Here is a 27114-nt window from a genome sequence, read left to right on the forward strand (position 1 = left end):
AAGGTGGGCTGAATGGTAGACTATACATCACAGAATACAGAACTCACATATTTACAAAGTATAGAAGTTTTTACTTAAGTCTGAGAATAAGCAATAAAAGCATACAAGATTAGATTTTTACATTAAAGAATATATACAAAGGTACCTCCCCTCACAGTTTCCAGTGTGAGCCTTATATATCTTGGGAAAAATGGAATCACAGTACTGGGAAACAGGAACAGTTCATCAGTCACTACCTTAACCATTGTAATGTCCAACAAGATTTTCTTCTGATTAGTTCTCTCTCTGATCTGAAACAGTTTGTTGGAAGTTGGGGTTTTTATGTTGATTCTTCTGTCCTTTGCTCTAGTTGCAGTTTTTCTCTGGGCTACTCCCATATGTTCTTGTCATCTGCTGAGGTCTCAACTATCTAGCTAATCATATCAGCAACAGTTGGGTGTGGCTAAGTTGCTACTATCCTTTACCCTTGATATCTGCACCATTAGCCTCATGAGTAATGGCTCTTTAATATACCCGATCTCACGACTTGTTTCTTGTTAAAAGCAAGCTAAGTGGCATATGTATTCTCAAAACTTACACTAGCAGTGTTAGTGATTTTCCTTGTTCCATTACTTTCTGTCGTGTTACAAAGTTCTTAACATTAAGCTAAATAACTCCCTAAATAGTTTTTCCATATGCTCCCAGCATATTCCATTAATGTAACCACTTTATTACAAGTATGAAAACAATTAAGGAACACATCCAAGGTCTACACTACTCAAACTCAAAAGCTCACCCTCTTATGCAGAAAAAAATAGATGCTTCGATTTCACGTGTTACTTCTTTAACACTCAAAAAGTAAAACATTATACCTCAGCACTTCCCCAGTAGACATTCAGTGAATCACGAACATCTCAAGAGCAAGATTACTGCATTCTCACTTTCTTCTTTCTCAGATGCACTTTCTTGAGATCAATTTCTTTACTAAAGCTATCATCTGTGCTACATTTACTCCACCCCTTATCAGTGTCTCTTCTCCCAGCCATGCTGCTCACTTTCCTGGACCATAGATTGACAGAGTCCTCTCCTTTACCTCTTGCTCCATCACACTTTTCCTCCAGTCTTGCAGTAATTGATCCGTTTGACTCACTTCTATAGCCACTGACAATACCAGGGACCCAGACTGTCTTTCTCCAAACACTCCCATTGTTATTGCAGATGTCAGCATATGAGCGTCCTGATGAGGTCGAGGCAACACCTGAACGAGATTCCATTTTTCACTTCACTTAAAATCAATTTTGAATCTTAAATGAATTTTCAACTAGGATGCATTAGTGAAATATTTATCACACTTAATACATCTAAATGCATTCTTAGGTTAATGTATCTTCAAATGTTTTTTTAAATTTGATTTTCGACTGAAGGTTTTATCACACTGAGGACACATAAATGGTTTTTCTCCTGTGTGGATTGTTTGATGTAATTTTAGATGTGTAGACTGAGTGAAGCTTTTATTACACTCAGTACATGTGTATGGTTTCTCTCCCCTATGAATCCTTTGATGTATTTGCAGGGCATTAAACTGAATAAAACTTTTATTACACTCAGTACATGTAAATGGCTTTTCTCCCTTATGAATCCTTTGATGTACTTTCAGGGCAGAACACTGAATAAAGCTTTTATTACACTCAGTACATGTAAAGGGTTTCTCTCCACTATGAATTCTCTGGTGCACTTTCAGGGCTGAACACTGAGGGAAGCCTTTATTACACTCAGTACAAGTGAATTGTTTCTCTCCACTATGAATCCTCTGGTGTGCTTTCAGGGCCGAAACCTGATTGAAGCATTTATTACACTCTGTACATGTGAATAGTTTCTCTCCACTATGAATCCTTTGATGCACTTTCATGGAAGAATGCCGCGTAAAGCTTTTTTTACACTCAGTACATGTAAATGGTTTCTCACCAGTATGAATCATTTTGTGCGTTTTCAAAGCAGACCAATTAGTGAAGCTTTTTGTACACTCAGTACATGTAAATGGTTTCTCTCCACTATGGATTCTTTTATGCACTGTGAGGGTAGCAGAAGAAATGAAGCTTTTGTTACACTCAGTACATGTAAAAGGTTTTTCTCCACTATGAATCCTCTGGTGCACTTTCAAGTAAGATTGACTAAAGCTTTTATTACACTCAGTACAGATACATCGTTTCTCACTCTTATGAATCCTTTCATGCACTTTCAAAGAAGAAGACCGAGTGAAACATTTATTACACTCAGTACATACAAATGATTTCTCTCCCCTATGACTCTTTTGGTGTCTTTTCAGGTTAGCATGAGTGAAGCTTTGATTAAATTCAGTACCTGCAAATGGTTTCTCTCTCCCATGAGTCCTTTGGTGCTTTTTCAAGTGTGATAAACTAATGAAGCTTTTATCACATTCAGTACATTTGAATTGTTGCTCTATCATATGATTTGTTTGGTGTCTTTTCAGTTGTGACTGATAGATAAATCTTTTATCACATACAGTACATGTATGTTTTTTCTTTTCAAACTGTGTTTTCTGGTTTATTCTTTGATCCTGCTTTTGAATAACCTTTGACCCACCTTCATAAGATGGAAACATTCTCTCTGCTGTCTGCATTTTCTGTTGCTGTATTAAAAAAAAATTACAATGTTCAGGATAATTAAAGTATCTCTTGTCATTGTGTGTCCTTAGATGTATGACTAAGGATTCCTTGCAAGAAAAGTTTTTCTTACATTCAACACAAGAGAAAATTTTCCTTTTAGTGTGGATTCGCTGGTGTAATTTCAGGATTAGCTTCTGTTTGAAACATTTTACACACTGAGAACATGGAAAGGACCTCCTCCCCATCTGGGCTCTCTGCTGCAATAATAAATATTTTCTATTAACATTTTTCCCACCAGTGTTGTAGAGAAAGGATTTTTTCCCTTTCTCATTTCCATCACGGGTGTCAGAAGTCATGTGATTACTTTTATTAGTTTGGTAGGGTCTCTCCCCTCTCCCCTGTTGCTGGTGCTGAGGGATGTCCGTGAGCTCCCTATCTCTTTTTTTACATGCTGTGACTCTATTTGGTAAGTCGGCTGCAGAGTCTCGCTTCTCCGATTCCTGATGACTTTGGCTACTTTCTTCCTCCCCAGTCTTCTGGCAAACAGTCTCACGAACAGTTTCTGATTTTCTTGGTACAAGTAATACTACAGGACATTCTTCTTGCTTCTCCTCCCTCTCCGCATCCTGAATTTCCGCAGTACCTGAAGAAATGTAAAAATTAATCGGTCAACATTTGTTGAGAATTGCAAAGTTCAAAGGATATAACCACCTTAAATATCGAGAACTTACACGCATGGTGAAGACCTACTGCATCCAATGAGTCTGTCATTGACAGTGACCTGCTGACAGACGCTGACATTTGAAGTAAAAAAAATCCCGCCGATTTGGGGGATTGACAAGCGGATATGACGTCAATGTGTCCAAGAAAGGACATGTACGTCAGACGGCAGCCATTGTGGAAAGGCCAGGAAAGTCTAACCTTCCTTAAATGGGTATCTACGTCATCTGGTGGCCATACTGAAACAGAGAGAGGACTAGAGGCTGGCATTTAAATCAAAGAAAATACATAAAATCCAGCTCAAGGTGAAAAGGAAAATGGTTGTTGAAGCTCTAGGGAAACCTCATATAGTGCCACTAGGGGCTAAAAGCTTAAGTATGCAGCTCTAGAAGGCGCTAGGGCTTTTTAATCATCGGTAACCCAGAGATGATGATTCTTTCTTAGAAGCCATCATGCGCATAGGTGAAAAAAGTCCACTTAGGACTATTTCTGTTTTATATTACCAGACCTGTAGTTTACAATCAGGTCGTGCCAGGCTTCATGCATAGAGTATCTTATGCTGTCCGACATTGTAATGTTTCGGAAGACGATCCTTCTTCAGGGAAACAGGATTTGCTAGATGCCAGCGATTTTGACTGGTAGATGACCTAAGGCAATATATGACAAACAACCCTTTCAGAGATGTGTAACATCTTTAACATGGGTGGAATTGGATTTGTTAGGACACCTGCTTGGTCTAATGCAGGGCGGTCAATGCGTCGGTGAGGCAAAGCTTTCAAACATGCGGAAGAAATGTAAAAATTAATCGGTCAACATTTGTTGAGAATTGCAAAGTTCAAAAGATATAATAACTTTAAATATCGACAACTTACATGCGCGGTGAAGACCTACTGCATCCAATGAGTCTGTCAGTGACAGTGACCTGCTGAAAGACGCTGACATTTGAAGTAAAAAAAATCCCGCCGATTTGGGGGATTGACAAGCGGATATGACGTCAATGTGTCCAAGAAAGGACATGTACGTCAGACGGCAGCCATTTTGGAAAGGCTAGGAAAGTCTAACCTTCCTTAAATGGGTATCTACGTCATCTGGTGGCCATATTGAAACAGAGAGAGGACTGGATGCTGGCATTTAAATCAAAGAGTACCATTCTACTTTCTCATTCAAACCTGCAGGTTTCTCAATACATTGTAGCCGGAAGATCCACTGGTTCTCCTTAAAGTTGAGAATTGATTGCCTGTCCCCACTATGCCATGGGTGGGGGAACGTGCTCAAATATCAATCACTTAAAATCTTCAAAAGAATGATTAAAAGCGATACAGTGTTGTACAGTAGGTGCTTTGATGTCCTCATTATTGATGCGGCTTTTGTGTTCACTCAACTGGGTCCGGATCCGCCTTTTGGTGCGGCCAACATATAATCAAAAGGACAGGTACATACTAAACCGTAGATTACAAAGGTTGTGTTGCAGTCTACCTCTTGTTTTCTATATATTTTGATGCCACTTTTCGGATCAATCCACTCTGTACCTGTGAGTGCTTGTGGGCAAAAAATACATCTCCCACATTGGATTTGTCAGGCTGTACTAATTGCTGGTTTGGGCTGCGGAGCCGCCCTCACAACACGTTGCTTAATGTTGGTGCCCCTAGAATAAGCAAACATAGGGGGAGATTGGAAAATCGAGTGTGGCCTAAGAACGTGCCAGTTCCTTTGAATAATTTGTTTGATTTGCTGAGTAGACTCGGTGTGTGGTAAGACACATACCAAGTTAGAAGCTCGTGGCCTGTGGCGGTATTGTAACAACTGGTCTCGGTCAGAGAATTTAGCTCTTTTGATAGTGTAATCTGGATAGCCTCTTTCACGAAATCTGTGTTTTAGTGAGTTTGCCTGGTCAAAGAATTCCTCTTTTTCTGAGCATATTCTGCGGATTCGAAAGAATTGTCCAATAGGCAGACCTTCTTTAAATCATCGAAGATGATGGCTCTCAAATCTAAGAAAATTATTTCTGTCTGCAGATTTACGGTATAATGTAGTCTGAATACCTGTCGATGTTTTTTTGATGAGAATATCCAAAAATGCTAGTTGATCTTGATGAAAAGATAAGGTGAACTTAAGATGGGGTTGAGATTGATTAAGCCAGCTGTGAAATTACAGCAATCGTGCTGGTCCAAATAAAAAATGTCATCTATGTACCGTGACCATTGCTGTACATGTGCAAATAATAGTGATGGATAGACAGTAGTTTCTTCAAATTTCGACAGGAATAGATTAGCAGAATCAGGGGCCACTGGGGACCCCATGGCTATTCCATGTATTTGTAAAAAATATTGTTGTTCGAAGGAAAAGAAATTGTTAAATTAAACTAGTTCTGTTAACAACAATAAGAATTCTGATGGAATACGTTGGGGACGCTGTCTTTTGGATAATATTTCCGATACTAAATTCAAAGCCTCATGCTGCGGAACATTCGTGTAGAGAGCTTCTACATCAAGACTGACCAAAAATGCCTCTTGGGGGATGGGTCCCATTTGTGCGAGTTTTTGCAACATGTCAGATGTATCCTGTATGTAAGAGGAGGACTGTTGTACCGCTGGTTGTAAAAATATGTCCAAGAATTTAGCTAATGGTTCGAGAATAGAACCATTAGCAGATACTACAGGTCTACATGGGGGATTGTGCAAAGTTTTGTGAACTTTTGGTACTCCGTAGATGACTGGAGTTCGTGGGAATTCCACACTCAAGAAATTGAACTCTTTGGTGGTTAAAAAGCCGGAATCTGTGGCTCCTTGAAGAAGCTGTTGAATTTTGATATGAAGTTCTGGCGTTGGATCCAAAGGTAGCTTTTGATAAAATGTTGTATCTTCAAGTTGGCGAATCATTTCCTTCTGATAATCAACTTGATTCATAATAACAACGGCTCCACCTTTGTCTGCTGGTTTGACTATGATGAATACTTAACAACTGGATATAAACTGTAATAGTAAGCTATATTAAACTGTAGTAGTAAGCCTAAGCTATTTAATATATGTATATTAGTTTCATTAAATCTATGGTAACCCTCAGCTACCCTCCCCCCCACCTTCCAACCCCCCCCCCCCGTCGGAATACCTTGTTACCCCAAAAAGCCAACTCTTATCAGTTCTTACCAGTTTTGACATGTTACTCCCCGTGCTTAAGCTGTATCCAAGTTTTTCTCTCCCCCTGTTCTATGTAAGACAACTTTGTCACTGTTTTATGGTTGCAATGTAAACCGGAGTGATAATTAACTCTGTTATTTGAACTTCGGTATAGAAAAGTTATATATATATATATATATATGTGAATCGGAACCAGAATCGGATCCGATATCAGTTCCGATTCACATCTCTAATAAATAAATAGTAATATGACAATCATATTTATAATGAACCACATTTGTTTGAGAAGCCAATCAACATGCACTTATTGCAACAACCACCCTCATACGAGAGCCCAATCTTTACACCTGAGACGAGTGTATTTTTTCATTCACTTGAATAAATATGGGATTTGTAACCCATTGCAAAGTGAATAGCTCACCGTATATGTCATATAACCATCAGGTTTGTTGCAATTGCTTACAACAGATGTTATTCAAAAACAAATGTGAACCTTGACGGTTTTCTTTTTTTTAAAATTTTTTTCAAATTAATTCTTTTTTTTTATGTCCACACAATCTGTTCACTGCAAAGTATATCCACATTTGATTTTGAATAGCAACATCTGTTGTAAGCTATTGCAACAAACCTGATGGTTATATGACATATACGGTGAGCTATTCACTTTGCAATGGGTTACAAATCCCATATTTATTCAAGTGAATGAAAAAATACACTCGTCTCAAGTGTAAAGATTGGGCTCCCGTATGAGGGCGGCTGTTGCAATAAGTGCACATTTATTGGCATCTCAAACAAACGTGGTTCATTATAAATAAGATAGGTTTGACCATGATGTCATGGTTATTGGATAATGATTGTAATGCCTCTTTTTCCTCCTGTGGAAAGATTAAAGAAGATCCGTTGTGGGTTTGCTTCTATGTTGGCCATGTCCGAAAGAACTAGTGTTTAGAAAGCCTTAATTTGTTGGTCAACAGGGCCGGGTGGGATCCATCTCTATTTAGGTTTGACAATGGACATGTCTTGTGCTGAATCTGGTTGTGCTGAGAAATAAAGATTGATCATTAATAATCGAAAAAATGTATATAATGCTATCCTACAATTGAAAGGATTATGTGGATTGGTTGGGACATATGAAAGGCCTTTGCTGAGCACAGATTCTTCCTCTTTGGTCAACACATAACTGGATAAGTTAATCAGCGGCGATTGTCTTGTTTCTGTGACCGGGTGATAGGCTTGTGCCAGTGGGTATCCTCGTCTGACGTGTATGGTTGATTGAGTTTTTTGCCTCGAGCTGGTCTGGATGGATTCCTGCGTCTATCTAAAAAAGGTTTGGTTTGTCATGTATCTGGCTGTTCATCTGAGCCAGATGAAACATCGGAAGTCGCAAAAGTGACCTTTCTAAGTTTCGGAGATGGATCTTCCTTGGGAATTAACCAAGTGTATTCGTTAGCGTTTGCATAGTCTTTTTTTGTCCCTATTAAATTTGGAAATCTTGTTACGTTTAATGTCTATCTTGAATTTGTCAATAGATTGTTGTAGCTCATCCAGTGATGCTTGTATTGTTTCTGTGATGGAACTTAATTTATATTCTTCCTCTACTACTACAATTTCTGCTTTAATTTCATCTGATGTGATTTTGGTGTACTCTATAATAAGTAATATCAAGTCCAGAGAACATTTGTTCAATATGGCTGCCCATTTAGCTAAGAAATCAGCACGCTCAAGGAACATAAGTGGGGCTTTGTTGATTCTCAATTCCCTCAGGATAAGTTACTGTTTGACGTATTCTATTAGTGTGACGCCATGGAGTTCAGCTCTGGCACCCTTTTTTTTTTTTTTTGATATTTAAAGTTTATTAACTTTCAAACTTACATAACATCAAAAGAGACTCTTGTCGTACTCTTTTCCACCCTGTAACAGGGTGCATGGAACATCATAAACATACTTGATACATATTAGATGACAAGGCAATAGACATAACAGTAAATCCGTTGTATAGTCGTAGTCATACGAGTACATTAGTAGACAACAATGACAGGTATACATGTCCCAAGCACGTTTTTCCCCCTTCCCTAACCCCCCTCCCCCACCCTAAGTTCGACTAGCAACAGGAGGCTCTCTCTAGGTCAACAGTGAACACCAATGGTGTAAGCTCTGGCACCCTTTTCATAAAGTTTCGTAAGGTCTCCTAAAAGATCTGAAGTGGAGACTGGAGTTGCTGAGTCTGAGAAGAGAGACGCTTCTTGGGCTATGATAGCTACGTGGTCAGCCAAATGGTTGAATGTGTCCTTCCAATCTGTAACCGCCATTCAAAAACAAGGAACTTAGCATGTAAATACAAAAAATTGAGATCCGAAAAGTGGCAAAAAAAAAAAAATATAGAAAACAAGAGGTCGACTGCAACACAACCTTTGTAATCTACGGTTTAGTATGTACCTGTCCTTTGATATATGTTAGCCGCACCAAACGGCGGATTCAGACCCGGTTGAGCGAACACAAAAGCCGCATCAATAATAAGGACATCAAAGCACCTACTGTACAACGCTATCGCTTTTAATCATTTTTTTAAAGATTTTAAGTGGTTGATATTTGAGCACGTTCCCCACCCGTGGTGTGGTGGGGACAGGCAATCAATTCTCAACTTTAAGGAGAACCAGTGGATCTTCCGGCTACAATGTATTGAACCTGCAGGTTTGAATGAGAAAGTAGAATGGTACTCTGATTTAAATGCCAGCATCCAGTCCTCTCTCTGTTTCAATATGGCCACCAGATGACGTAGATACCCATTTAAGGAAGGTTAGACTTTCCTAGCCTTTCCAAAATGGCTACCGTCTGACGTACATGTCCTTTCTTGGGCACATTGATGTCATAGCTGCTTGTCAATCCCCGCATCGGTGGGATTATTTTACTTCAAATGTCAGCGTCTTTGAGCAGGTCACTGTCACTGACAGACTCATTGGATGCAGTAGGTCTTCACCACGCATGTAAGTTGTCGATATTTAAGGTTATTATAATCCTTTGAACTTTGCAATTCTCAACAAATGTTGACCGATTAATTTTTACATTTCTTCCGCATGTTTGAAGTCTTTGTCTCACCGACGCATTGACCGCCCTGCATTAGACCAAGTAGATGTCCTATCATATCCAATTCCACCCATGTTAAAGATGTTACACATCTCTGAAAGGGTTGTTTGTCATATATTGCCTTAGGTCATCTACCAGTCAAAAATCGCTGGCATCTAGCAAATCCTGTTTCCCTGAAGAAGGATCGTCTTCCGAAACATTACAATGTCAGACAGCATAAGATACTCTATGCATGAAGCCCAGCACGACCTGATTGTAAACTACAGGTCTGGTAATATAAAGCACAAATAGTCCTAAGTGGACTTTTTTTCACCTATGCGCATGATGGCTTCTAAGAAAGAATCATCAACTCTGGGTTACCAATGATTAAAAAGCCCTAGTGCCTTCTAGAGCTGCATATTTAAGCTTTTAGCCCCTAGTGGCACTATATGAGGTTTCCCCAGAGCTTCAACAAACATTTCCCTTTTCACCTTGAGCTGGATTTTATGTATTTTGATATTTAGTAGTTCTCAGCAATTTCTTGGATTCTCAATGTTTTGTATTTACAGGATATAAAAAGAAGGCATGAAGCACAAGTCAGTGACTCTGGAAACCTACCAATAACCTGGATCAGACAGAGTCAAGGGTTTACACAATGACCACCTGGAATCTCTGATGTTCAGAGAATGTCATAACTTAGCAGAAGCTTTAGGAGATGCCTGGGAAAACTCTTACGTGAGGGTCTTTACACAAACCTCTAGAGAAGTTAAGAAAAATAAATTAATTCTCATTACCATACACTGTACAATGTAGCACTTTCAACAGAGCAGCAATAAAGCTCTCGTAATGGGTGAGCTGTGGAAACCACATAGGTCTCTCCTTCAGAGGACTAACAACCTGCTGTCCTAGGAGAACACCTGTTACAGGTAAGCAACTCTGCTTTCTCCTAGGACAAGCAGGATGGTAGTCCTCAAGACTATGAGGCTTGCCGATGTCACCCTCTACAGACTCCCGTGCTGACTTTAACTTGCCAGTATTTCCTGTTATAAGATAAAAATAATAATATACCAACACTCCCTCCAGTCAGTCAGGGGGCTTTGCAGGGAGAAAAAACAAAAACAAACATTGAACAACATTTTAAGGAAACAGTAGAAAGTGAATAAATCAGCACATATGTTTTTGGCCCTTAAAAAAAAAAAAAAAAAATCAGGTGAAACTGATCCAAATGAATTCTTGCTATAAGGAATTGCTAGCAGAAATGTAGAAGTTTGTAAGCATAGGAAGGGTCCTGGACTGTTCTGGCTGGACTCAAAGAAAGGAAATTATCAGCTAAGAATTCATTTCTCCTTCCTCGTCATCCAGCCAGATGCATGGGATGTAACCAAGCTAATCCTCTAGTGGGTGGGAAACTGCCAAATCTCCAAGTCAAAGGCAGCTCCTTCTCTGACCTGAAGATCCAGCAGATAACGCTTAGAAAAAGAATAGAAGACTAAGCTGCCGCCTTCCAAATGGATTTCTGCCCACGACACCACTTGTGCTCTAATGGAATTTGTCAGCTTCGTTTGGACGTGACAGCTCTTTATCTATCTATGTACCCTGCTCCATGACCTCCTGTATCCAGGGTGCTAATGAAGCCTTTAACACTGTTTCTCCCGTACTGGGGCAGCAAACAGAACGAACAGACGATATGACCACTCATGATCTTCAAATATTGCAAGAGATCTTTCCTTGCAGCCAAGAAGCGGAGCCGAGCGTAATCCTCCCTGCCCTCCTCTCTACTAATGGATGGGAGAGAGAGCCCCTGACTAAGGTGAAAAGGTGAAATCAACTTTGGCAGAAGAGAGGCAACTGCATGAAGCTTTACTATTTCATCCAAGATAACCAAAAAAGGCTCTTTGCACCTAAGGGCCTGTAACTCCAAAATTCATCGTTATTATTTAAAAAAATAAAACAATCAGTATATAAAAATATACAATACAGCAAAAATAAAATAATATAATACAACACAACACAAACTGCAACAGCTGTCATAGCATAAATCCATCATGGGAATGCTTCCCAGAATAAAAAGGTTTTATGCAGCTTTCTAAATGGTACATAGCACACATTCAAATGTCATCAGGTGGGGCTTTCCATTTTACAGGACGACAACAGAAGCCGCTTGAGAGCGGGATCCCTGCAGCGCCGACAGTAATAGAAGCTTTAGGCGAAGAATGCAAACTGGCAGGAGGTGAACAGGAAACAAGCAAACTCGCCAGAGGAGGCGGCTTTGGATGAACAAATGCTTTTTTTTTTTGTAATTTAAAGTTTATTAACACATCCATTAATTATGTTACAGACACTGGAACCAAAGTCAGCTTTCTGAAAACACGGTCGTCATGTACAAGATTGTATATGCTAGATGCTGAAAGTGTCCGTCGACCAGGAACCATAGAATTGTATGGAATCTAGTAGAATACACTGAAATTGTGTAAGATGAAATAACAGTCAATAAAATGAATGAGTTAACTGTAAGCTCCGGCGTCCCGCAGTTTGTGGCTACATCCGCAGACTGTATACGCCCCTGGGTGTGTTCTTAATTTCCGGGAAAATTCCCCTCCCACATTGTAGAATAGCTTGCATTGTAAGGCTGCTGCTGCACATACATTCAGTAATACCCCACTAACAGAAGTGAGCAAAACTAGCAATTTGAAAAGAACCAGGTACCAAAATGCCAGGACACAGAGAAGAAAAACTCATGGGAAGATAACTATGGCCATCCCCAAGTATGGCACCCCTAGTTTGGAGAGCCCAGTCCCAAAATGGACACCACAAGAGGTAATATACTAGATATCCATTAAGATGAGGACTGGGCGACCAATGGCTGCCACGTTTTTTTTAAAAACCGTGAAGGCGGTCATTGCGGATGGCAGTCAGCTTTCCCATGTAGAATACTTTATCCAGACGAAAGCGGATTTGGCACAAAGAAGGGGGTGTCCGTCCGTCCGTCCTCCACCAAAGGCCCAGTTCACATTTAACAGCTATAAACGCTTGCTGTATCCATCTTTGGTTGTCCAAGGAGCCTGCCTCGAAGGGGGCACCTAACAAGCAGACTTTGGGCTCGTTGGGAGGGCTGACTATTTTATGCGTTAATCCACGTACAGCCGCCCACAAGTTTTTAACATTTGGACATTCCCACCACTTGTGCAGGAAGGTCCCGACCTGTCCGCACCCTTTCCAGCATGGATTAGACTTCCCCGCGTACATTTTACTCAGTTTATCCGGTGTTAAATACCAACGGTATAAGACCTTGCATCCGTTTTCTTTAATCGATGAGACTGAACTCCTGCTAGTGGCACAGAAAATTTGGTCCCGCTCCTCTGCGTCAAGGCTCCCTCCCAGATCACGTCTCCACGCTCCCTGATAAGCTGCCTTGCCTCGAAAGGTCCCCTTAATAATAGCGAGAATTCTAGGGAGAGGTTCGGCCACATTTTCAAAGAGGGATTTCCCCTTCAGGAGTTCAGACTTTATGTGATTGTACGCAAAGAGATCAGTGTCAGGCAGATGGTATACCCCCTGCAATTCGGTAAAACTTAGTATTTTCTGTCCGTCCCGTGAATGCTCCCACTCGTCGAGACCTTTATCCCTCCAGCGAGTGACTGCACTAGGAGTAGTGCCCGGAGGAAACCGGTTGTCGTGCAAGAATGACATCAGCTGAGAAACCTGTTTGCACCCCATGAGTCTGGGTCTCCACTTTACCCATACTTGGAAGATGAGCTGAGTGAAAGGAGATAAGCCCCTATACCCTGGGCCCCCTCTCTTTGCCAAGCCCGGATACGAAGTGGCGGCCTGCCTGGCTGTGGAGATGCTATCCGGATCCATGGTTTTAGGACACCCCCCCCCGAGAGCCACTGCAAAAATGCGCTAAGTTGTGATGCTGCAAAGTACCAGGTTAGATTAGGCACTTGTAACCCCATCCCGTAGTTTCTCTTGAAAAAAAAAGAATACCATGGGCCACCCTAGGTGGCCTCCGTTTCCAGATAAATCTGAGCAGTTTACGTTGCCATTGGGCCAAAATGTTATCGGGCACTAGAACCGGAAGGGTTTGGAAGAGGTCGCTAAGGCGTGGGAGAACGTTCACCCTAACTCCTGCTATGCGTCCGAACCAAGAGAAATCTCCCCTGTCCCAGCGACTCAGATCCCCCTGGAGATGGCGAAAGAGTGGGGTATAATTTAAACGAAAAAGATCCTGGTATGTGGGGCCGATTTTCACCCCGAGGTCTCGGGAGGCCCTCCTGCAATATCATCAGACGGGGTCTGCTCCACGGAGATATTGAGAAGCTCTGATTTGTCCACGTTGACCTTAAAACCAGATATCCCTCCCACCCACCCCCAAATTCCCTCAAGCCAGTTAGTAATGTGGGCAATGAACTCCCTGGGTCAATTATTGTGAATAAAAGGTCATCTGCAAACACGGTCATTTTGTAGTCAGTGGGCCCTATCCTCATTCCCCGCACCCCAGGGTTAGTCCGTATGCCAGCCGCAAAGGGTTCTAAAGACAGCGCGAGCAACAGAGGGGAGCGAGGGCATCCCCGTCTCGTTCCCCTTTTCACAGGAAATGGTGTAACTTATTCCCCACTAATCTTTAAGCTGCCCCCCCTGGGGTTCTTGTAAAGGCGCTGGATCCAGCGTATAAAAATCTGTTCCAAGATTAAATTTAGCGAGCACTTTAAAGAGATATGGCCAGTGAACCCTGTCAAAGGCCTTCTCAGCGTCAACGGCCAAAAGGAGGGCTGTCCTGTCTCGCCCTCCATATCAACTCCAGGACTCTGCGGACATCATCAGAAGCCAGCCGGCCTGGAACAAAGCCGGCCTGGTCCTCATGAATCAAGGAGGGGGCGACCTGAGCTAGCTGGGTTGCCAAAATCTTAGCTGGGATTTTTAGATCTATGTTTATCAGAGGTATGGGCCGGTAGGACCCACAGTGTGTGGGATCCCTCCCGCTCCTGGCAAGAATAGTTATACCAGCTAGACTGGCTTCCGGGGACAGTGAGCCCTCTCCTCGTAGTGCGTTAAACATAGATAGCAGGGGTGGGATGACCACTGCCTGAAAAGTCTTATAAAAAAACTTAGTGGTAAAACCATCTGTGGGAAATATGCACTTGCCAGCAAGCCATTTCAGGGTTTAAACACTAACTTCCCTTCTCCCTGACATTTGCCTGAATAAAAGCATCACTTGTGCTTAAGTCTCTGCCTGGGAAAGGATACCTGTTGGCCCTGAATTCCTGGGGGAGGGGCTGGGTTTTCCCTAGTCAGAGGCAGGACAAAGTCAGGAGGTATAGATTTCAGCAGCCAATGATATGATCCGTGCACACCCCCTGAGCCAAAGCCAATGGTGTAATGACTCTTCTGTTGCTATGGGAAAGTAGCCAATCATGCAATGACACATCATCTGCCTTTGTATGAATGTACAATAAAAGGAAGAGGCTCGGGAGGACAAACCCTCTTTGCCTCTTTGCCTTCTCTCTTCCTGCCTGCGATGAAAGCTGTCTGAGGCCTCTTCATTACTCCTATATCTGGTGAGCCCGACCGTGATGATGAACTCCATGCTTATTTCGGCTGGTCATAGCCTAGGTACCTACAGTTCAACAGATTTGCAATCGTAAGTATTTTTAAGGTATTTTTTAGTATTTTTAAAAGTATTTCTCAGCAAGTTTGTTCCCCACACTCGTAAGCATGGGTAGTGATTTGACTATACAGCAGAGGCTACATGCCAGAGAGCTGCAGCAAATCATCAATAATCATTATTTCATCACCAGAAGAAAAATAGCGCAAGTCAGCCTGGGGGACTTAGAAAAATTAATAAGTGAAATAGCTTGCCGTTGCCCTTGGTATTCTATGGAGTCTGGAACTCTAAATACCCAGAATTGGATTTCAATTGGCAATTATCTTCATACGGCTCCCAGAGCTCCCATAAAGCAAAGATTAATTTGGCAAAATGTACAGAAGCCATCGAACACATGGTAGAAAAAAAAGGTTTAAAAACAGCAGTTTCAAACCATGTGCTTTTAGAAGCAGGCAGACATACCCTTCCCCCATCTTCTCAGTCTTCCTCAGAGACAGCAAATTCTTTGTATCCTCAGCTCCCCATACCTACACCCAAAGCACAAGCAATTCACACCTTCCCCATTTCTTCAGAAAAGCAGTCCTTGAGAACAATAGAGCTACAACCTGGCCTGGGTGGGGCAATTAGCATTGAATTTCAGCAGAAACTGCAGAAAGAAAACCTTACAGAAACAGAATTATTAGAAGGACTTCAAGCCTTCCCCATCCCAGAAAAGAACCATGAACAAAGGGGGACAGAAAATGAAATAGAACATCTGGGGACACACACTCACATGGCTCCTGTGGCTTCCTCTGCATCCACCTCAGAGAAAAGACCCCAGGAAATAGAAAACACTGAGGTCAGAAAAACTAGCCTTCCTCCATCTTGCCTGCAACCCCCTTCCCCCACCACAAAGGGGATTAAAGAGCTGGGTGTGGCAGCAAGTGCCATGTGCAGTGACTATGCCCACAGGTCTTCAAAGAAATCAGCGTGTAAGACCTTGGGCCAAGCAGCTACACTCCTGCGTTACAAGCAAAGAAAATATCAATATGAAAAAAAGGATTTAATTAGACTCATGCGTTACAAGCAAAGAAAATATCACTATGAAAAAATTGATTTAATTATACACTTCAATGACCTCTTGCAGACCAGATTAGCAAAGTAACTGTGCAGACAGTACAAATTTGGAAAAAAATGGTTTCTCCTGGTCTTCGATGTTCAGTTGCAGAGGGACTGCATACTTAAGGAGTAGTTTCTATTTGAAATTCAGTTACAAAAAATCTGCATACTTTGAGAGTATTTTCCCCCACAAAGTGAATGCTGAACCTTATGTTAAAACTGTACTGAGATTTGCATAATATTCTGTGTAAATTTCATGTGAAAGTTTCCCTTTTGCAAAGTTTATTTGGCTCACATTTAAAATGACTCCATTTCTCTGAGATTTAAGTTTGAATTGCTACTGTGATTCTACCTTTCAGGACAAAAGTGGATTGGAATGGTGTCCTGTCTGCAGGGAATCAGTCCTTGCCAAGCCATTGTATATGGTTGATGTTAATTTGTTAAACAATGCTATCTTCAAGTTCCTATTGACTGAAGGATTAACTCCTTGGGTGCAGTTCTTTTCTTTTGAGAAACACTGCTCCTCCCCCCCTTTTTCTGTAACTCTTGCTAGCCACTCATGGGGGAGGGAGGGAGAACTTTTGAAAAGAAAGAAAAAAAAACTGGGACTTAGTCTGCAGTTTCTCTCTCTACTTTCTATATGTCTTTAATCTTTTAATACTTTCAAACTTTAGCGTGCAGCAGACAGAGCTGAGCAAACAGCGTGTTTAATTTCCTATTCCTAATAATTATAAGAAGAAATTCTATTCTGATATTCCACATTGAATTAAGCTCAGAGTATTATTGATTGCAAACCTGGAACAATAGTTGCAATCTATAATGTAATGATGAGGTCTCCACTAGGAGGCGCTATGTTATTCTACAAGTTATATTATATTATTGTTTTAATAATTCTGTTGTATAATAGTTTTTATTTTTCAGGCCTACAGACCTTCTGTATTAAGGACACTTCAGTTTTATTTTCTTTTTCACAAAATTTTTACAGAATTCTGAACCTTAAAATTTTACTGACAGAGGTTGCTACATCTAAAGCAATCCCTCCCAAGCCTTGTCTTGCAAATCCAAATTGATTTTATTAAATTGAATAATAGAATTGATTTCTCTTCTAGGTTAAAAAAGTAAGAATTTCACTTTAATCCTTACCTTAGTAATTTTTTGCTGTATGCCAGTTTTTAATATTTCCAGATTTACAGCCTTCCTGCCATGAGGAGATGTGAATATGGACACTTTGCAGTTTATTTTAACATTTTTCTAAACACCTTTTGACTTTTGATCCTTGATCTAATTTTGTTTTTGATAACTTTTTGATAAGATTTTTAGCTCATATTATGTGTTATCTGTTGTCTGTCTTGATGCAAGGAATATTTGCAGGATGGATGAATATGTGTCAGTTTTGTGTAAATTAATATTTGCAAGATGAATGAATATATGTCAGTCTTGTGTAACATATGTTTAATGTAATGTCTAATATATTGTCATTTGATTCAGCTTACAGCAAATGACTTTTCCTTTAAATGATTAATTTACATTTATTGCTATTTTACTGAATGAAAATTGATCACTGCATAAAAACTTTCTTGATAATGGGGTTACCCTCTTTTCTGAAAACTAAAAATGGCTCTGCTTACTGCAGCCATTCCTTTACATGAATTTTGTCAATAATTGAATATTAAATACTTATTTGACATCCCCTACAACACCACAGGGCAAGCCATTGTGGAGAGAGCCAATCATACCCTTAAGAGCTCTGGACCAAACAAAAAGAAAAAGGGGGGATTGCCCCTGGATTTTCCCCCTGAACAAAGTATTGTTTACTTTAAATCATCTAAAACATATCAGGTTCACATAAGAACACAGCCATGAGTAATCATTATGGGACTAGGGTTAGTCACCCACAGCCATCAGTTTTGTATAGAATATTTAATGTCTGGTACGGTTCCCGTTCCCTTAAAATGGGGAACGAGGATATGTTTCTCTGCTTGCTTCCACAGGTCCAATCAAGCCGTGGAACGATGGAAAGGTGTCCAGGTCTACAGGACCCGATCCCCAACTTCCCCCCTGAGCCTCCACAGCCCTCAGAAGGACAGAGACCGGACTCCTTGCAAAAAGCAGCACCACATGACCTGGGGACAGATCAAGGCCCTATCCAACCAATCTGCACAACTCTTAGAACAGCAAGGCCTTGAGAAAACTCCAGAGAACTTATTAGCCGTCTTTTCTTGCCTGAATGCCAACTCATTAACAATTGTGTTCTGCATCCTCCTCCTTTGCCTTATTTCTCCAGCTATGGCGATTTCAGAACAAGGACTCTGACAGGACAACATGTACATCCTCGATGCACAGAAACTTTTCACACCTGTTGAATCGAACAGACTGTTGGATCTGCACACACATGCCAACCCAAGCCTGCGGAGAACTACTGATGCATGCTGTACCATTTAACCTTACAGTATGGACTAATATCCTTTACAGAGAGGGTGTTTTCATTAACTCTCCAGTTAATAATACCATACTACACATTGGTAGCTGTATTCAAGAGACTGCCGCTCTTTGTTGGGACTATGATACAGGGGATGGGAAAGGGATTCAGGTGGGAAATATCCATATTGTAACCGAACCTTGTAATAATCACTGACACTTGCATAGTTATACCACATATGTATGCAATTGGCAGATTTCAGGATGTGCAGTGGGAGACCCAAGCAGGTACAGAAAGTATAGAGGGGATGAAGGATTTACCTTTGTAGTTATATAGCCCAAATGATAACCAATGACATGTCCACTAATCTGTTAGGAAACATATGGATGTTATGTGGGCCGTAGAGCATATATGTACATTTCCCCAAGATGGAGAGACAGATGCACTTTAGGCTACATCCTCCCCTCATACTATGCAGTCAAAAATTTACCCAAGCAAGGCTCTGTAACAAAAGGGAGGCGATAAATAATCCCATAGAAAAGTATACAGAAACTCAGATAGCTAGAAGCCTGTTTCCCCCAATGGGAACAGCTATGAATTACAGAGACTTACACATCCTAGCTAACTGGACGACTGCCATATTTAATCAGACAGTCCATGCATTAAAACTACTCACAACAAAAGTCTCTCAGATTAGAGAAGTAGCATTACAGAACAGCTATACCTTAGAAACCATTTTAGCCTTAAGGGTGGTGTTTGTGCATTAATTGGATCTCATTGCTGTGTGTACATATCAGTTTGTAAAGCAAACCTCACACATACCAAGCAGAGCAGATAGAAACCATGGTTGCTGATGCACCACTTTCAGACAAAATACCAACTTCTCCATGGGACTGGCTATGGTCCTGACTCCCTGATATTTCTGGTCTCATAAGGGTGATTTCTATTATAATGACCATAATTGTCTTAATTATTTGCCTGTGATGCTGTATTCAGTGCATACCCAACCTCATATCCATCCATATTGAAACCTTGCTCTCAGCCCGAATACAAATGTCTTGTAAGATGCCTAATAGGGAATCCGGAGCCCTGCAGAGTTGGCACACCACCTGCACCTGCTCTGGGTGATATGGAGATTCAGAAGCTCATCGACAGCTGGCACACCACGTCGAATTAGCTTTCTTCTCTCCATAATCCCCCTTCCCCTATTTCCAGCCCATACCAAGACATAACAGATTTCAGTAAGGGTCTAAAGCTTTACTGAGCTGCCTAAACAAAAACAGAAAGGGTGAGATGTGGGAAATATGCGCTTGCCAGCAAGCCATTTCAGGGTTTAAACACTAACTTCCCTTCTCCCTGACATTTGCCTGAATAAAAGCATCACTTGTGCTTAAGTCTCTGCCTGGGAAAGGATACCTGTTGGCCCTGAATTCCTGGGGGAGGGGCTGGGTTTTCCCTAGTCAGAGGCAGGACAAAGTCAGGAGGTATAGATTTCAGCAGCCAATGATATGATCCGTGCACACCCCCTGAGCCAAAGCCAATGGTGTAATGACTCTTCTGTTGCTATGGGAAAGTAGCCAATCATGTAATGACACATCATCTGCCTTTGTATGAATGTACAATAAAAGGAAGAGGCTCGGGAGGACAAACCCTCTTTGCCTCTTTGCCTTCTCTCTTCCTGCCTGCCATGAAAGCTGTCTGAGGCCTCTTCATTACTCCTATACCATCCATCCCCGGGGCTTTGCCTACCTTCAAACCTTGATTTGCCCGAAATAATTCCTCATGCGTAATCTCAGCATTGAGGGACCTTTGTGCATTGTCAGACAGTTGTGGGAGCTCCAAGTCCTGCAAATAGTCATCTATGCGGGAGATGCCCTCAACAGGATCGGATGCATAAAAGGTTGGTGTAAAAACTCGTAAAGCGAGCACTGATTTCTTCAGCATTATATAGCATCGCCCCCAATGCATCTTTGATCTTAGTTACATGGGACTGGGCCGATCTCTCTTTTAATTTGCAAGCTAAGAGACGCCTGGCTTTATTCCCAAATTCAAAATGTTGTTGGCGTACCATAGCTAGTTTGATGCGCTATGTTAATAATGTCCAGGGCTCGGAGCTCTCTCTCGTATCAACAACCTGCTCATCAATTGACAGGAGTAATTCAGAATCTTTCTCCACTTAACTTAAAGACACCTGATCCCCTTTGGCATTTATTGCAACCTCTCTACTGGGATGCCCTAATTTCCCTGTTCTCCTAGTATCCTTCAAAGATACATCATTCTAATAAAAAACGAACCATGCGCTTCTGAGCGACTGTCGACCTTCCCCCATCATAGAGTTTAAAAGCTGCGCTATCTCCTTTTTAAAAGGTTAGTGCCAGCCGCCTGCTTCCACTCTGGTTAAGGTGGAGCCCATCCTTTCAGAAAAGGCCTCCCCTTCCCCAAAATGAAGCCCAGTTCCTAACAAATCTAAAACCCTCTTCCCTGCACCATCGTCTCATCCACACACTGAGGCTCCGGAGCTCTGCCTGCCTCTGTGGTCCTGCACAGAGAACGGGAGCATTTCAGAGAATGCCACCCTGGAGGTTCTGGATTTCAGTTTTCTACCTAAAACCCTAAATTTAGCTTCTAGAACCTCCTTCCTGCAGCCCGTTCCCTCCCAGCACTGTCTAAAATCCTATCTATGTCATGCCAGATCAGCACAATCACCCATCAAATACTCTTTACACACCCAAAGGAAACAGCCATGAGGTTTCTTTCAAAATGAAACAGAATTCCATTCAGTTTTGATATCAACAGGGAATTCATTGCATAATTGAAAACCCTACAAGTGGATCCAGACAATACGATGAAGCTGACACAAAGAAAGTACCTTAATAACAAGCCAATGTAAACCCCTCATAAGCGAAGATACAGACACCTCACTACAGCAGCCAAAGATGGCACGAGCTGCTGGATTTTGGACTATGTGAAGTCTGTGTAGCAGCCTCACAGGAACACGGATAAGGAGACAGTTACAACTGTCCAAAGAGGAAAGGACTAAAGGAAATTGGTTCTTACCTGCTAATTTTCGTTCCTATAGTACCATGAATCAGTCCAAACTCCTGGGTTTATGTAACCCTGCCAGAGAAAGTGTCACTGACACTGCTCTATAAACCCCAGTGCCACCTGCAGCTCCTCAGTATTGATCGGTACCCAAGCCAAAAGAAGAAAATTCAACTGTAAAAAAACAACGCAACTAACGGTTTAGACTCAATAAACTGTGACAACACATACTGCATGCAGACCAACAATACTACAGCTGAGTGGGCGACTCTCCAAATCTCCTAAACCGGACGGGACTCTGGACTGATCTGTGGTACTACAGGTCCCCTTCTTGGGGACCACGAAATAAATGGAGTAGCGACCCGTGCAAAACTTCTGTCAAGGGAACTGGGATTACCGCACCCAAACGCTGGAAGCGATCCAGGGTCTCTCATACCGCTGCCTGCTTGACCACGGGACCGCAAGGGGAAATAAGGAACAGACTGCGAACAGGACAAGCAAATTCTAAAGCGTAGCCATTTCCTACTACACTGAGAACCCACTAGTTGCGTGTAATCCGGGCCCACTCATTGTAAAATTGAGTCAAGCGACCTCCAATAAAAGGAACGATGGTGTGGATCGGCCTCGCCTCATTGTGAGGGTTTACCACCAGCCGTAGCACCTCCAGTGGCTCCAAGAAACGGTCTCCAGGCCCCCCCCCAAAAAAAAGGACTGCCCCCAAGAAGAAAATGGTCTCTGAGCTCCCGGAGCATCCCTCGAGGGCCGCAATCATCTATCGGAAAGAAAATGAGACCGCACCTGGAAAAAAACTCTTGGTTTTAGGCTTATCCTCAGGCAGGCGGGGAGCCTTATTATCTCCAAGACACTGAATCAGATGCTCAAGATCCTCTTCAAACAAAACCCGACCCTTGAAAGGTAGCGAACCTAACTGAACCTTGGAGGATACATCCGCCACCCAGTTTCGCATCCAGAGCAATCTCCTGGCCACCACCACCGCCGAAGCCATCACACGAGAGGAGGTATGGAGCAAATCATACAGAGCATCTACCCCGTAAGCCACTGTGGCCTCAATCCGCTCAGCCCTGTCCGAGTCCTCACGGACCTCGGCAGAGGCTCCTGAACCTGCTGAACCCACTGATGGCACGCACGTTGCACGAAGCTGGTACAAATCACCGCTCTCAAACTCAAGGTTGAGATTTCAAATATGCGCTTGAGGTGCACCTCCAATTTACAATCCTGCACGTTCTTTAACACCGCGGAACCTACCACAGGAATAGTGGTCTTCTTAGTGACCGCCGAGACCCGCCACTTCGACCTTAAGGAGAGAAAAAAGTTCCAAGTCCTGCTCCGGAAGAGGATAAAGCCTCTCCATACTCTGACAACCTTTAGGCCCGCATCAGGGACCCCCCCCCCCCACTCAGCTTCAACCATCTGCTTAACCGCCTTGTGGTACAGGAAGGAAGACGGGGGACCCCCTCATCCCATCTAGGATCGGGTCTGCTCCCTCCAAATCCTGGTCGTCCTGGGGCATCTTGACCCCCAAAACCTGAAAGGCCAAAGTGAGCAAAGCATCAAGCTCTTCTCGATTGAAAAGGCGCACCACCTTGGGGTCATCTGCTCTGGGAACGGGAAACCCCTGGTCATCAACTCCCCTGGAGCCTGATTGACTGGACCCACTTGCGGCCCCTGACCAGGGTCATCTCCGGTGCCCCGGAGCATCATCGGACTCCTCCGCATAGCTAGCACTCGCCAGCGCGACCCCCCGAAGGAGGTCCAAGAAGTCTCTGAACAGGAGAAAACCGCGGTCTGCCCGAGAAACTCAGACCAGAACCAAAGCCAGTCCTCCAAAAGGCTGGGAGGGCTGAGACTGGGCCTGAGCGACTCCCACAGTCACCTGTTTCTTTGCCAAAAAGGCATCGTGAAGTAACAAAATAATTTGGGGGAAAAAATGTCACTGCTGCTGCCCCTCCTGGGCCAACGGCAGGACTCGGCAGCAACGGTTGTCCCCCGCCTCCAGTCCCCCCACCCCCCGATCGGTTCCCAAATTCGAATGGGCTGTAGATAAGCAGGGAGGATCCTCCCCTACTCCCCCCATGGCGTGGGAGCAGGCGCCGAAAATCTAAAATGGCCGCCACTCCACTTGCTTTGTCCGGGCAGAAGGCAGGATCCCAATAGAGCCCCGCCTGACTGCTGCCCCGACTCCGCCGACCTTAGATGCAGTTTCACGGCTGGTGGGCCCCCGGAGGAGCCCTCCCCTCCCTGGGCACAACCTGCACAAAGCCCGCCCCGATTAAGGCGCCAACAGGATGAGCCGCACGCACGACACACCACGGCCACCGCGAGTCATAACGGGGGGAGGAAACTACATGAAGACCCCCAAAAAACCAGAAAATACGGTAGAAAAAATGATCCCCCACGGGAAAACAGCCCCCACTTACTGCCACCAGGAGAGTAGGAGGTCACCGTCCCACAGTGCTGTGTTGCAGCCTAAAGAGCCTTTCTATTTTTTCCATAAAAGCTTTACCTCAGTCTGAGACTTTGAGCCTAAGGCAAGCCTCAGGGACAGAGGGAAAGGGGATAAACCCCAATGGAGCCTGCAGCCGCCGAAGCGGCCTCATGACAGGGAGGGATCTGGACACCAAGATTTACACCCCACGGGCGCACAGACCAGCCCACAAAAGGGTGACAACCCCTGGCTCGTCCACCTCAACCGGACAGGGAGAACCCAAAGGATTCCTAAAAAGAGAACCCCGGGAGGAAAGCTCAAAAGAAAAAGTAAAAAAGTAAGATAAAACTGCAGAACCGCAGTTTTCGCACCCTCTGCCACCTGCTGGAGACAGAGAAATACCGAGGAACTGCAGGTGGCACTGGGGTTTATGAAGCAGGGCCAGTAAAACTCTCTGTCTCCACCTGCTGGCAGGGATGCATAAACCCAGGAGTCTGGACTGATCCGGGTACGTACAGGGAAAGCTTGCGTTGCTAGCCTAAATGAATCTCTATCCAATAAAGGACGGAGACCGCGTATGAGTCACAATTTAAAGAATGCAGTCCAGACCCAAGTCTCCACTGGATGGTCAATGAGGCCACAAGAATGCCGGGGGTCTGGGCTGATCATTCCTTAATCTGATTTAGATTATCCGGTACTGATTTTATACTCCAGCAGTACAAAGTAAGAGACTTTGTAAATTTAGGAATAAAAAAAAAAAAAAGATCTCGGTGCTGCAGGATTTCTGGCTGAGATAGATCAGAGTACATTTTCTGAAGGGGCTTCTCTAGAGGTTTCGGTTGATAGTCGGTACCCTTGCTACACGACGGGAGGTTGATACGATCGCTCCCGAGGAGGAGACATTGCCTCCTCCTTGGAAATCTTTACCATGGATCGCAGCTGAACTGTGCAGTCTAAAACACAAAGGTCGGCAGTTAGAACGGTGCTAGAGACGCTCATGAACTGAGGAGGATAAATTAAATTATAGGAAGCATCTTACAAGCTGCGATTGTAAAATTAAAGAGGACAAGAAGACATACAGGTAAAATTTCAAAGCAGAGGGACTGATGTGTCTTATTTATGCAGATCCAATAAATGCGATCACCTATAAACATCTTCAGATGACGTGTATCTAACTCCCTTTTGGGTTTTTTTATGTTTGTTCTATCAACATCTGTTCACTTCTAATGTTCTAGATGTTTATAGGTGATCGTATTTATTGGATTTATTTATGCAGATGACATCCGATTTTATTTGGATTTTATTTGGACTTCAGCCCAGAATATGCAGAAAAATGACGGTCAGTGCAATAAAGCATAGTCTCCTGCATTTCAGATGCAGAAATGCAAGGGGGCAGCATGCGATAGCAAGTGATAAACTGAGCTGCACCACCCAGGAACCGAATGTGAATATCTCAGCAGCTCACGGGACCCATTCGTACCTGTGACCCCTGGGAAGTGATACTAAGCAGGGCCACTCAGATCTCAGTGCAGGGCTCTGCTGCCTCCTTTCTACAGAGATCTAAAGCCCCTTTCTGCATCTTCTACCCCTCAGTAAAAAGCTCTAAACCTGCAGAAGTGTTTCTCAGGATCTCTCTCCAAATCCTCCTGTGCATACTCTGCACAGTATTTATTATTACTCACCTGTGTATGAGTGAGTAACTTCTCTCTCTCCTGACTCCTGGGGATCCCAGACACACGGCACTTCCTCCTGTTTAATCCTTAGTAATACATCAGGATTTACCCTGTGATGACCTGTTTCTAGGGATAAAAGAGAGAAGTGAGATATATTTCTCTCACATTCACAGGAAAATACACAGCAGCAATGCTCAGAGAAGCAGCACACGATGGGGGAGGGACAGCGAGGATCTATTACTGTCATCCTCCACTAAGCAGAGTGGCCGGGTGGTGTGATAAAGGCGATCCTGCATTATTGGGCGTGGAGAAATAGTTTGCATGCATTAATGCAGATGAAAAAAGGTGGATCCCACACCATCTTTTAAAAGTAAACTGTGTTTTGTAGCAATTTGGGATAAGTATTTACAATCGCTGCCTCCCAGGGCGAGGAGCTGCTGCTCAAATATCCTTAGCAGGTGCTTCCTTGATGTCCCTCTTTTTTCCTCCAGGACTTAATCTTTAACTTCTTTTCCCCCCTGTATCGGTTTATTCTGGGAATGGTACAGGGCAGGAGGGCTGAGGGGTGGGGTTCAGATGAATTAGGACCTCTAATTCAACGTGTATTAGAGGTTTGTTAGAGCTGTTCTGGAGATCAACGCTTTTCCTGAATGGACACGGCTTGGCTCCGGCGGGCGCACCAGCTGTCTCTGAGTTACGGGACTGCTTACGGTCTTGCTCAATGGGAATGAAGGGGGGAGGGGGTTCATGTGATATTACGATGACAGGTCTCCGCAGCTGTATTTATTACCTATTATGTATGCTGGTTGTTAATATTATATTACTACCCTTAACAGAAACCTGGGGGTAACCTACAGGGAGCGGCAGTTACTCCCCTCAACAGAAACCTGGGGGCAATCTACTCTTGCATTATCGGCTGCCTGCTTTTTCGTAATGAACCCTGACTGATCTGCATCCTCCAAGGTGGGAATGACAGTATGCAATCTGATTGCCAAGATTTTCAAGTCTATATTCAAAGAAATAAGTGTAAGACCCGCAAAGGGCAGGATCTTTGCCTGATTGAGGAAAAACTATCATCCCCGCAAATTCACTGAGGGAGGCAACTGCGGATCTGACAAAAAAAAAAAGAAAATGTTCTATAATGACCTCAGAGGCGGTTCCAAAATATCCCCAAATTTCTTATAAGATTTGGCTGTCATACCATCCAGCCCAGGAGCTTTATGGACCTTCAATGTGGCTATAGCCTGAAGGATTTCATAGCCCATTATTTCCCCAACCAGTTGAATACTATGCTCTCTATCCAAC

The 27114-nt window shown here is 43.1% G+C and overlaps 1 protein-coding gene across 1 annotated transcript; it reads right to left on the reverse strand.

Moving 5' to 3' along the window:
- Positions 1 to 28: 28 nt before the first annotated feature.
- Positions 29 to 25988, reverse strand: LOC115085881 (gastrula zinc finger protein XlCGF26.1-like). The gene is made up of 2 exons (XM_029592416.1): positions 25819 to 25988; positions 29 to 3249 (listed from the first exon to the last, which is right to left on the reverse strand). Exon 2 carries the CDS (start codon positions 2960 to 2962, stop codon positions 1358 to 1360), a length of 1605 nt encoding a protein of 534 aa, XP_029448276.1. The 5' UTR covers positions 2963 to 3249; positions 25819 to 25988; the 3' UTR covers positions 29 to 1357.
- Between the last annotated feature and the right edge of the window lie 1126 nt (positions 25989 to 27114).

This window comes from Rhinatrema bivittatum, chromosome 2 (genome assembly GCF_901001135.1).
Source record: "Rhinatrema bivittatum chromosome 2, aRhiBiv1.1, whole genome shotgun sequence".
NCBI lineage: Eukaryota > Metazoa > Chordata > Amphibia > Gymnophiona > Rhinatrematidae > Rhinatrema > Rhinatrema bivittatum.

What these genes read in the sequence shown, in the direction of transcription:
- LOC115085881 (XM_029592416.1), bottom strand. Translation starts at nt 2,962, where the DNA reads ATGACTTCTGACACCCGTGATGGAAATGAGAAAGGGAAAAAATCCTTT.